The sequence below is a fragment of the Lagopus leucura genome, unplaced genomic scaffold (assembly GCF_019238085.1).
Source record: "Lagopus leucura isolate 7727_CA_CO unplaced genomic scaffold, USGS_WTPT01 Super-Scaffold_100026, whole genome shotgun sequence".
Lineage (NCBI taxonomy): Eukaryota > Metazoa > Chordata > Aves > Galliformes > Phasianidae > Lagopus > Lagopus leucura.
Window position 1 is genome coordinate 2,442,491 of NW_024962277.1, and position 11,845 is coordinate 2,454,335.

At 62.8% G+C, this 11,845-nt stretch overlaps 3 protein-coding genes across 3 annotated transcripts; 1 reads left to right on the top strand and 2 right to left on the bottom strand.

Annotated features, from left to right (window-relative positions):
• Positions 1–1,671: 1,671 nt before the first annotated feature.
• On the top strand, positions 1,672–2,684 carry LOC122184967 (histone H1.10). Its single transcript, XM_042880386.1, has one exon. It carries the CDS (start codon positions 1,733–1,735, stop codon positions 2,378–2,380), a length of 648 nt encoding a protein of 215 aa, XP_042736320.1. The 5' UTR covers positions 1,672–1,732; the 3' UTR covers positions 2,381–2,684.
• A 3,810-nt stretch (positions 2,685–6,494) lies between these two features.
• LOC122184915 (histone H2A type 2-B-like) lies at positions 6,495–7,765 on the bottom strand. The gene has a single exon (XM_042880276.1). It carries the CDS (start codon positions 7,755–7,757, stop codon positions 7,377–7,379), a length of 381 nt encoding a protein of 126 aa, XP_042736210.1. The 5' UTR covers positions 7,758–7,765; the 3' UTR covers positions 6,495–7,376.
• Positions 7,766–8,868: 1,103 nt separating this feature from the next.
• Positions 8,869–11,807, bottom strand: HMCES (5-hydroxymethylcytosine binding, ES cell specific). Its single transcript, XM_042880353.1, has 6 exons — positions 11,625–11,807; positions 10,466–10,609; positions 10,202–10,321; positions 9,664–9,827; positions 9,391–9,583; positions 8,869–9,309 (listed from the first exon to the last, which is right to left on the bottom strand). The coding sequence occupies exons 1-6, from the start codon at positions 11,805–11,807 to the stop codon at positions 9,103–9,105; spliced, it is 1,011 nt and encodes a 336-aa protein (XP_042736287.1). The 3' UTR covers positions 8,869–9,102.
• Between the last annotated feature and the right edge of the window lie 38 nt (positions 11,808–11,845).

Genomic DNA, 11,845 nt, shown 5'->3' on the forward strand with positions numbered 1-11,845 from the left:
GATGGATGGATGGATGGATGGATGGATGGATGGATGGATGGATGGATGTGTGCCTACAGCACAGATACACGCCTGTATGACTACTCTGGGTTACATGTATGTATTTGTGCTGTGTTTATGTGCATAAGAAGAGCGTGGAGAAAGCGGGGAGGGAGGGGGGAGGAAGAGGGGAGGACAGGCGGTCTTCTACCAGACTCTGTGCAGCTACACTGTATTTAAATCCTATCCTGATAAATCTGTATTCCTGTTCTCTACCATCTCTCAGGAGCTCCACAGAGCTCACACACGGATGCCCCCAGGTCCCCTTTGTATCTGTGTGCTCCTTCTCACCCGCGGCAATCTGCCCACTACACCCGGCCCCACTGAGGGCTGAGTTCGGCCCCAACTCAGCGCAGCAGTGTCCCGGGGGCTGCAGGCCCCCCCCCGCCCCCCCAAGGGGCTGTGCGTCCATCCCAGCGCTGTGCTCCCTCGGGGGGGCTCTGCGGGGTATGGACACTCCCATAGGGAGGCCTCGCGCGGGGACCGTGCGTGGCCAGGGGGAGGGAAGGTCCGGGGAGCGCGGGCTGGCGGCGGGGGGCGAGGGCAGGGAAATGGCGGAGCAGTGCCGGGAGAAGGGGAGGTGACGCCGAGGCGGTGCGGGCGCGGCGAGCGTGGGCAGGGGCTGACTGCGGGCTTGTGCGCGCGTGTGCGCGCATGTGTGAATGCGGGGCGCGCACACGTGTATGGGCGTGGGGGTGCGGCACAGCCTCGTGTGGGCTCCCGGGGGGAAGCGTGTTCTCCCCGCGCCGCCATAGCTCCTGGCTCGGCTGCGTTGGGGGCACACGGATCCCCCCACCCCCGCGCTTCCCCAGGAGTTGAAGCAGAGGCCCCCCGCCCTCAGGCCCAGCCCTGCGGTCGATTCGCGTTCCTTCCCCGCCCTCGCCACCCCGAGCTTCGGTTCGCAGCTGGAATTTGCCGGGGGGGTGTATTACGAGGCGGACCCCTCGTAGCACCGCTGCTGCCCCCCGCCCCCCCGTCCTTCGCGCTGATACCCACCCCTCTGGGGGCCCCGTCCGGGCGGCAGCGCGGTGGGGGGCGGTGGGGGGGCGGCCCCCTCCGCCTGGGCGGGGACCCCCGGCGTCGGCTAGGCGGCTCCGCGCTGCAGCCGGTGGCCGCGGGAGGGCGTTCCCTGTGTTAGTTCCCCGCGGGAACCAGGGCCCAGCGCCTCCGCCACCGCCCCCCGCCGCCCCGCAACGCTCTCCGCTCGCGGCGGCCCCTCTCCGGCCGCGGACGGCGGCGGAGGGGCGGCGCGGGGTGGCCGCCGCAACGTCCCAGCCTCCGTCGCATCTAGTGCCCCCCTCCTCATACCCATCGCCGCGCCGGGCGCGCCCCCCAAATCGCTGCGGAGGGCGGCGGGAGGGGGCCGCGGAGGCAGTGGTGTGTGGGGAGGCGGCGGGGCGGGGGGCGCGGCGCGGGCGGAGCGGGGCGGGGGGCGCCGGCGGAGGCGCAGGAGCCCCACGGAAGGGCCCCAAGAAGCACAAGTGGGAGCTGGCGGCGGACCAGGCTGTTGTTGTTCTCAACGCGGTCCGCCCAGCGCCCATATAAGGGAGGCGAAGGCGCCCGCCCCGCCAGTGCGCGGCGGCGGCGCGGAGCGGAGCGGAGTCGGAGAGCAGCGCGCAGGGCCCGGGCCCCGCCACGCCGCGGCCGCTTGTGCCCGCCCGCTTCCCGCCTCCGTCCCGCGGCCCCCGGCACCATGTCGGTGGAACTGGAAGAAGGCGATCTGCCCCTGACCGAGGCGGAGGAGGCGCCGATCTCCGCCGAGAAGAAAGCGGCCTCTAAGAAGGCGAAAGCCGGCGGTTCTTCGTTATCGCCATCGAAGAAAAGAAAGAACAACAAGAAGAAGAACCAGCCGGGCAAGTACAGCCAGCTGGTGGTGGAGACCATCCGCAAGCTGGGCGAGCGCAACGGCTCCTCGCTGGCCAAGATCTACAACGAGGCCAAGAAGGTGGCGTGGTTCGATCAGCAGAATGGGCGCACCTACCTGAAGTACTCCATTAAGGCGCTGGTGCAGAACGACACGCTGCTGCAGGTCAAGGGCACCGGCGCCAACGGCTCTTTCAAGCTCAACAAAAAGAAGCTGGAGGGCGGTGGGGACGGGGCCGCGGGCGGCGGCGCGCATAGAGCCCCCAGGAAGGCGGCGGCCGCCGCGTCCCGGCGGGCGGAGAAACCCGCGGGCAAGAGCCAGAAGGCCGAGAAGAAATCGCACAAGAAGGGAGCGGGCGGCGCGGCGGCCAGGAAGGACAAAGCCAAGAAGGCCGCTAAGAAGGGAGCCGCGTCCCCCGGGGGCAAGAAGGTGAAGAAGTCCGCGAAGCCCAAGGCGCTCAAGGGCCGGAAGGCATGAGGGGGGGCGCGGCGCGGGGGGCGCTCCCCGCCCGGACTGGGGGGCGCGGGGCAGGCTGCTCTGCGGGCGGACTCCGGGGGGCCGCTCCATGTGCCCCATCCCCCTCCGTCTCGCCTCGTTTTTCCTCCCCGCTCCTCCCGCCCGCCCGCCTCTTTCCGATCGCTCCCTTTTGTTTTCGGCCGCGCCCCTCCCCGCTCGCAGGCTCTTTCGGATCACCCCCGGCCCCTCTCCCCGCCGCCTCGCGGGGCTTTTTCCCGCCCGGTTTCCATAGCAGCCGCTCGGCGCCCCCGCTGCCCCCGCGCCACGTGGGCCGGCGCTCACCGCCCCCCTCCTCGCCCCGCCCGCCTGGCGCGCCGCTCCTGCTCGCGGCCATTCGAAAAGCCACGGCGCCCCCTATTGGCTCCCGGCCCCCGGCGCCATGGCAACCGCCCGTTAGGCGCCAATTGGCTCCCGCGGCGTCTGGCGCTCTTAAAGGGCCCGCGCTTCCGAGCGGCCCCCGGCGGTGGGGGTGGGGGTTCCCGGCCTGGCGGTCAGGTCGCGCCTTAATGGCCTTTAATTTTGGTTTTGTTTTTTTTTTTCTTTTTTTGTAAACGTTTTTGGGGTTGGGTTTCGTTATGTTTTTTGAGGGTGGGAGACTTTTTTTTTTTTTTTTTTTTTTTTTTTTTTTTTTTTTTTCCAATTTGACGTCGTTTCAAATAAATTGATAAAAAACTCGGAGCGGTGGTGATGTGCTCCCTGCAGGCTCCGGGGGCTGCGGCACCGCACGAAAGGCATCGGGGATTTCCCCAGGCGGGAAGAGAGGCCCGGCCCGCAGCTGTCATTGGCAAAGCGCCTGGAGCAGCGAGGGGGGGGCTCAGCGGTGCAGCATCACCCCTAGCGCAGCTCGAGGCCTCCCGGGGCTCCATCACCCCCCCCCCCTCACTGCCTGGCACCGCACGGATGCATCTCCCCCAGGAGCTGCAGTTGCGTGCAGGCACCGATGGCTCCGTTGGCATCGGTGCAGAGTGAGCCGCCCCTCCATCGGCTGTGCCTATTTATAGCTCGCAGCAGGGAGGTTGCATAAAGCTCTGCCGGGGATCTGGGCCATGTTGTTCCACTGGGTCCTCCGGAGCTCAGCCCTGTGAGACACCTCCCAACTCCTGCACCATGAACATGGGGGGGCCGGGGCAGCAGGAGGGGCGGTGGGGTCACGCTGCACCTCAAGGAGCTGCTGCACGGGTATGAAGCCGGTATCCCCACGGTGCCCAGTATCTGATGGCCGGCAGCAGGGCGAACAGAGATGTGTGAATTCTGGGAGGCTCTCCAGGTCTGCGTTCAGGATGCAGCTGCTGGGTCAGGCAGGCACAGTCACACCGAGGCTGGCTATCTGCCAGCCGTCTCAGATGCTGGGAGAGCTGCTGCACTCGGCGCAGAGCTGCAGTTGTCTCCTCAGTCAATAGATGACACTGCAGGTTTTGGAGGAGCAGAGGGAATGCCATCACCGAGCTGGTTGGCCTCAGGCAGGAGGAGAGCCACACTCAAAGGTTCTTGCAGTTCCCTGGAGCAGGCTGTGTGCCAGCAGCAGGGTATCCCTGCTTCCTCCTCCTGTGCTGCCTACAGCAGTGACCCTTCATGCACACTGCTGGGCAGACAGGGATAGAAATAGATAAAGCACTGCTGACATTCCTGAGAAGTGCAGTGCAGAGGCAAAGGGGAGTGGAGCCCAAGCCCAGACAGCAAAGGGCAGACAGAGGCGATGCTCTGTGCCCCAGCACACCTTGCTGGCCCAGCCAGAGCCCTGGGGCAGAGGGGCTGGCAGCGTCCTGCTGCCCAGCTCAAGACTACTGGAGCCATGGTGTCTCTGTGCAATCCCACGGACGCTGCCAGCCCCAAGGGCCTGCCTCTGGGGGCAAAGCCAGGACTCCCAAGGGCAGGCAGCTCCAACCTCACCCCAAGAGGACAGCAGCAAGGTCCAGCTCTGCGGTATGAAGGCAGAGAGCTTTTGCAGCACAGAGAAGCTCAATTTCCATGTTCCTGCACCCATCTCCCCCTCGGGCTGCAGTGTGCCCAAGGGGAGGCAGTGGAGGAGAGAGCCCTGCAGTCCCCAGCTCTCCTCACAGAGAAGCAGAGGCTGATGTGCAGACTTCGAGGCTTGCACGACCTCAGAAGCTCCACGTAGTTGAGCCCAGCACCGTTTCTGAGTTCAGCTGCTCTGGTGCCGTGAGGCATCCAGCTGTACCCGGAGCTGCAGCTCTGGACGTCTGTCCCAGCTGCTTGATGAAGATTGTATGGAATCCAGGTGCTCCCAGTGGTCACACTGCTGTTCAGATGTGAAGATGAGGAGACACCACAGGCTGAGCCCTTCAGTAATGCTAGGCTGGACAGACGGGATTTCCTTTCTGTCTGCCAGCAGCCAGGCTTTCCCAGGCTATCATTCATGCGGCTGGCAGTGCCCAGCTCTCACCCAGCTGCCAGGGGTGCACATCCACCCACAGCTCCAGTTACAGCTGCAGCATCTCCCCATCACCTCAGCCACCGGCAGTCAGGGGATGACCACAGTTGCTACTGAGCTGCTCAGCCCCAGGCCTGCTATGCAGCACTCAGCCAGCCCAACACACCCCTGTGCCCTGCCCTGCCCCGGGGAACCTGCTGTGCAGCACTCACTGGGCAGCACTTAAAGGCCAAAGAAAGGACAGCTGTTTCTTTGCTGAGTCCAGCAGCTCCAGTCCTGACCCACACCTTGGAATGCACACCTCAGACCCGGCCAAACCCTAACCCTGACTGTGAGGGAAGCTTCCTACAGCCTTTCTCCCCCAGCCAAGCATGAGGGTATGCGGCAGCTCTGGCTTGCTGTGCCATCACAGCAGTAACCCACGAACACTCAAGAAAGGAAGAGGGTGTCAGAGTAAACATCCCCCATTACACACAGGCCTCCACCCACCCCCATCTGTGTCAGCTGTTCCCATCAGACCTCCAGAAGCTCATTCAGTGCCTTGAGCATCTCCAGCAGAGACTGGGGGAAGGCTCCAGGTGCAGCTTCATTCTGCTCTGCTGCTCCCAGCCCAGGGGCCCCACACGCTCCCAGGCACCACTGACAGAGTGAGAAAGAAGAAAGCAGCAGAAAGAAGAGCTGGGGAAGGGTTTTACCTGCCCCTAGGGTGAGTGGAAAATGGTATGTAGGAGATAAGTGCATGCACAGGTGCTAGGCTAGATCTGGTCCTTTCTGCTCAGGGAAAAGCAAGCCCGGACAGCCAGCTTCCTCACAGCCTGCTCCTGCAGCCCACTACCAGCTAGAGCAGACTTGGTGTGGTGACAAGACAGCACATTCAACAGCATTCAACAGGGAACCAGTTTAATCAAATATTGGGTTTGCACCATTCTTTTCAGTATGACAAGTTCTGCATTTTCTAATACAAAGCACTCAGTTGTACAGAACGCTGGTCCTGAAGGATAGGAGGGAGAGAACAAGACGTGGGTGCAGACACGTTACCCACCCCCCACAGCAGCACACGTGGGGAGAAAGCCCACGGTCCCCATACAGCAGGGAGCCGTGCTGCAGCAGGGCACACAGCCAGCTGCTCCCACCCCATCTCCCCCCATCCCGAGATCAGGGTAGCACAGCATAACCAGGGGACATCTGCACCACGTGAGCACACCAAAAGTGCCGCTTCCACATCCTCCAGCAGAGCACAAAACCCCTCCCTTGAAGCAGCAGGCACACATCCAGCTTCATCTGCTCTAGGTGAGCACAGTGCCAGCGCCAGGCTAAGGTACTTCACTCACTAGGGTAACAGCAGAAGCAATAGGCTGAACACATGCTACTTACAGCACATAAATAGAAGCTGCTCATTTTACTCAGAAAAACAAGAGAAAAACAAGAGGTCGTGAAGGTCTGCAGTCCAATTGCCCAGACAGCGCCGCATGCACGTGACGATGGGCCTCCATGGCAGCAGGCTGCACTAGGCAGTGAGGAACACTGTCAGCACATCAGCCATTCCTGGTGTCACGGGACAGCCCTGTGAGCCTACATTATCCACGGCCATTCAGCACATACAGCTCGAGCTAGGAACAGGCTTCAGCACAAACTGTACTGTTGGTGCTGTTGTTCTATAAAGAAACATTAATCCACAGAACGTTACACATAACAGACAGCATCATCACTTTATTTCTCAGAACCAGAAACGGTGTTGAACAAACAGAAAGACACAGCATGTCATTTTTGGAAGTGCCATCGGGGTGTGATGGAGCCGAGGGACACGGGGGGCTCCCACAGACGGGGCCGCTCCGCCAGCAGCACGGAGCCGCAGCAGAACATGGCAGCTCCCGGCGCCTGACCTTGCACTGCTCTGCGGGGATGTGACACCGGAGTGCCCCAAAGCCCCCTGAGCTGGGAGCTGCCTCTGTGGGAGAAGGGACTACCCAAAATAAAATACCTCCAAATAAATAGGACCGGAGCTTCTTAACAGTAGGAACGCACGAGCTTTAACCACGGACAGAACTAAGACTAACAGTCGCTCCTTGCTGACGGAGAAACTTCTGCTTTTCGCATTTGCCAGCCCCCCCTGCCGCAGTGCAGCGGGGATGGCACCGCTCAGGGTGTGCAGCAGCAGCAAGCCTCAGCCCCACGCCAGGGCAGCAAGGACAGCCGCGGGGGGGCTTGCAGGGCCCCAGGGCCGGTGGAGGCAGCCGGAGGTGCCCGTGTCCATCTCCACGCAGCCACAACAGTCCTCGGCAGCTCCACGCAGCGACCCAACCGCACCGCCCCGGCCCCCGCCAGCCGCACCCCCGCCATCTCCTGCAAAAACGCTTCTTCCAGAGAGTCGGGGCGGGGTAGGGGACACGAGAGGGGCTCGGCCTCGCCCGCGCTCCCCCAGCACCCCACTACAGCCCAGGCCGGGGGCCAGTGGAGAGCTGGAGGGGCACAGCCGGGGCTCACCCCCCAACCCGGGCGCAGGAGCAGGAGGGGAACCAGGTGCGGGGGGCAGCGGCGAGGAGGGGACCGGGAGAGGGGCAGCGCTCACTTCTTGGAGCTCTGCGTCTTCTTGGGCAGCAGCACGGCCTGGATGTTGGGCAGGACGCCGCCCTGGGCGATAGTCACGCCGCCCAGCAGCTTGTTGAGCTCCTCGTCGTTGCGGATGGCGAGCTGCAGGTGCCGCGGGATGATGCGCGTCTTCTTGTTGTCGCGGGCCGCGTTGCCCGCCAGCTCCAGGATTTCGGCCGACAGATACTCCAGCACGGCCGCCAGGTACACCGGCGCCCCGGCGCCCACCCGCTCCGCGTAGTTGCCCTTGCGCAGCAGCCGGTGCACGCGGCCCACGGGGAACTGCAGCCCGGCCCGCGACGAGCGCGACTTGGCCTTGGCCCGCGCCTTACCGCCGGACTTTCCGCGGCCCGACATGGCCGGCAGGCAGCGGCCGCTCGCCGCCGCCCAGGAGCGCCGCGCACAGACGGTCCCGGCGCCTGCGGGAAAACAAACGCCGTAGCAGCGAGCCGCGGGCCGGGCCGGGCCCCTCCGGCCGCAGCTGCCGCTCCTTACCGCTCCGCCGCCGCCGCCGCTCCGCCCTGCGCGCCGCCCGCCGCCGCACTGCCAGCGCTACCGTCGCCGCGGCGCGGATATCCCTACCCGGGCCTTTCCATTGGCTGCCGCCGCTGCCGGCTCCCTGCCCATTGGCTGCCGCGCCGATCCCTGATTTGCATAGGACTCGCGGCGCCCCGGCTCCGCTGCGGGCAGCACCCGGCCGGGGCGCGGCCGTTGGCTCCGCGCGTGTCCGCGGCCCTGCGGGGTCGAGCAGAGCCCGGCCGAGCCCAGACCCTCAGCCCAGCCCCGGTCCGCCCTGGGGGCTCCCTCCGGCGTTGCCCTCCCTCGGGGCCAGCAAGGGGTGCTGCCCCGCCGGTGATGACAACGCCCCTCGCTCACAGCCTGCGATCGTAACCCAGGGATGGACCGTCGAAAGCAGTCCCAAAATAGGACTCCCAACTGGGGTTGTGCCCATTAATTCCGTTTTACTGTTTCCAAGACAATTTAAGGACTGTTTTAAGGCACAGGCCCCGCGGTGGAAGGCTTTGGGCTGGCAACATCTGGCTCTGCTTACAAAACCCCTGACAAAATCCCTGACCTCAAAAGCAGCAGCTCTGCACGGTTCTGTCATGACACTTTGGTTATCTGGGCTTTAACAAGCGACCTCCCTGAGCAAGGCTGAGTGCACCCATCCACAGATCAAGAAAATCCTCTCAAAGTCTTCAAATCCCATTAACAGAATGACCGTATGACAACGTGACCACCACGGTTCTCCCCCCCCCCTCTCCCTGCAGGGAAACCCAAGGCAGGGTGCAATGCTTGGGGCTTCAATCTTATCCCAGAGACAATACAGAAAAAGCACAGCCCACATCCTTCCCCAGCCTCATTTCCTCCCTGGCCCAGGGATGCTCAGTGCATACTGGGTGCCTCTCTGGGCTGCAGCTGTTTTTGGAGGGTGGGAGTGTTAATTTGTGCAGAACGCATATGGGAGTAAGTGGAAAAGAGGTAAGAGTTTAATAACAGAAAAAGAAAAAAAAAGGAAAGAAAAAAGAAGAAAACAAGAGGAGACAAACAGTAACCTTTAACAACAGACAGAGACAACAACCCAGGACATCAGAACAACACCTGAGAGGTAGGAAGAATCCCATTAGTGTCTGCAAAGCCCTCCAACGGGCACTCTGCATTGTGCTCAGGGAGCTTTGCAGACAAGCAGGGTCTGGCTGCCCTATGCCTTGTGCTTCTTGGCAGCTGGCCCCCCCTCCTGCCCCAGCCACTGCCGCAGGACACCTGCACTGCTCTTCTTGGGCGAAGGGCTGTGGATGAACTGTCCCTTCCACCTGGGCAAAGTATCTTCTTTCTTCTGGGGAGAGCCCTCCTGGGAGCTCTTCAGCCAACCCAGCATCACCTTGCTGCTTGCAGTAGCTTTGACCTCCTGGGGACACAGAACAGAGCAGGAACAAGTGATGTGCACAGTGAGCCGCATGGGACGCGCGCACCACAACCAAGTGCTCACCTTAGGGGCTCCCAGCTCGATGGGCACCAGGCACTCAGGTGTGTCATTGCGGATGCTATTGACGAAGGTGGACACGGGGTGGAATGCAATGTTCTCTGTGGGCCGGATGAGCTTCACTGCCTCCTGGGTGGGCACCTCAGCAAAGTCCAACCACTTCTCGATGGCCTCGTCCCCATCCAGGATGGCCGGCATCCTGGGCACAGAGGAGACACGGCAATCATGCTGAGCCCCGTGTCGGTGCAGTGCAGCAATGCAGCAAAAGCAAGCACGCACCTGTGGTGGATGAAGCTCACGTCCTTGGAGGCATCCACAGTGATGATGGTGTAGGTGTACAGTGGCTCTCCTCCTGCTGGTGGCTCCCAGCAGTCAAAAATCCCGGCCATGGTGAGCAGGCGCCAGCCCCGCCACTCCTCATCGCTGTCCTCCTCCTCCTCAGCCTGCAGGACACCCAGCGTCATGCCCGCTCCACCCCAAGGCAACGTGCCTGGGCAGCTCAACCCACCACCCCACTGCCCAGCCCTGCACCAGCTCAGCCAGACAGAAGGAGGCAGAGAAACCCACAGCTGAGTCCCCTGAAAAACACCTCAGCAGCTCATGCAAATACGCAGTGCATGAGGAGTAGCAGGCGTGACGGGTGGGAATGTCATGGTTTGGGTACGGCTGTGCTCTGCCGTGATTTGGGGGACCAGCAGCAAAGTGCCTTCGGAAGAAAATTCTTCTCTGCACATCCCAGTTCTGCTGTTCCCTGCCTTGCCCGGGTGTCTCTGTGTGAGTGGAGCTCAGTGCTCAGGCACTAGCAGTGTTGCAGTACCGGGTGTTTCTTGCTCTGGGGGAAGTAGATGAAGTAGGGCTGCTTGCCCCCGCCACACTGCTGCCACTCATAGAAGCCATCTGCCAGCACCACGCAGCGTTTGCCCTTGAGGAGAGGGCCCTGGGGAGGGGAGACAAAGCAGGATGTGAGCTGCAGGATGCAGTCAGGACTGCCCCAGGGCAGAGGCAGTACCCAGCACTGCCAGGTGCGCACCGCAGTTGTGGTTCTGCCGAGCCCTGCGGTCAGACACACAACGGGGCTCACCTTGTAGGAGGACTTGCTCAGCATGGTGTCACTGCGGCAGTTGGAGGTCTTAAACTGCATTTTGGAGGGGTCGTCCTCTTTGAACCAGGAGGGCACCAGGCCCCAACGCATGTCCATGAGCACCCGCTCGGAGGAGTCAGCATCCTGCAAGCAAGGCAGAGGAGCAACCTCCAGTGATACCTACCCCACAAACGTGGCTGTGTTGTGTTTATCAGCAGCAACAAGCACAGTTTCTGTGGCAGGACAAGAATGGTGATATGGGCTCCATCCCTCCTCTGGTTAACAAGCAGCTGGCGCTGAGATTGAAGAGAGCATCCCAGGGGGCACAAACTTCACCTTCATTTTAATAACGTGATTTCTGGTTCACTTTCACTCTTTGCATATTGCCTCAGCTCAGGCAATGGAAACGGCACAGCGGCTTTCACTTCCTCCTGCGCAGTGCCACGTTCTGCCTGCCCAGAGCAGCACAGCTGTAGCCCTGGAGCGTGGCTGCACCCAGACATCAGCGCTGGATGAGGATGCATACAGAAACATGCATGTATACCCCAGAGCTCCCCTCCCACCCACACCAGGACCAGCATCAGGGGGCACTCCGTTCCAACTGCTGGGTGAAGGTGGCCAAGAGACTCACGCCATGCTCACGACCCTTGTGCCATCCCAGGGCTCAGCCTGAGCCCCCTGAGCCACCCCTTGTCCCCATACGGGCGATGCACCACAGCTGCCTGGGGAGAGGCCACGGTCAGGCGTCTCGGCTCAGTGCTCCCTGCTTCGGGCTGTTGGGGCTCAAACTAACGGTAATCCCAGCACTGTGTTGCTCCGGGCTCGAGATTTTGTTCCCTGCTCTCCCCCACCGAAGTGCTGTGGGCACCCGCAAAGCACAGCAGAGCCCACAGTACAGCTTCAGAATGCCGGGAGAAGAACCGACAGAAGTTACCGACTGCCACAGAGAGACAGCACTAAGTGGGAGCACAGCCCGACTCGCCGCCCTCCTTAGGGCCACGGCAATATTAACGAGAAGGGACACTTGAGAAGCAAAACAAGCGGCCAGCACCACCCAACAACCCACCCCAAACCCCACTCTGAGCCCCAGCACCCCAATCGGGTGCAGCCCCCCTCCACCCCCGGGGGGCCGCGCTCCGGCCGACGCTCCTCCGTTTACCTGCTGGACGTGCTTGCGGGACAGCAGCACGGGGCCGCAGGACTGCGGCCCCTTGTTGTAGGAGGGCCGGTAGCGCTCCTCCCGCAGCCATTCGGGCTGCTGCCGCCGGCCCCGCCGGTCGCGATAGGCGCAGGCCCGCCGCAGCCGGGCGGCCCCCAGGGAGCAGGCCGTCCGCCCGCACATCGCCGCCCGCCGCCGCCACCGGAGCGCGTCGCTCCGCT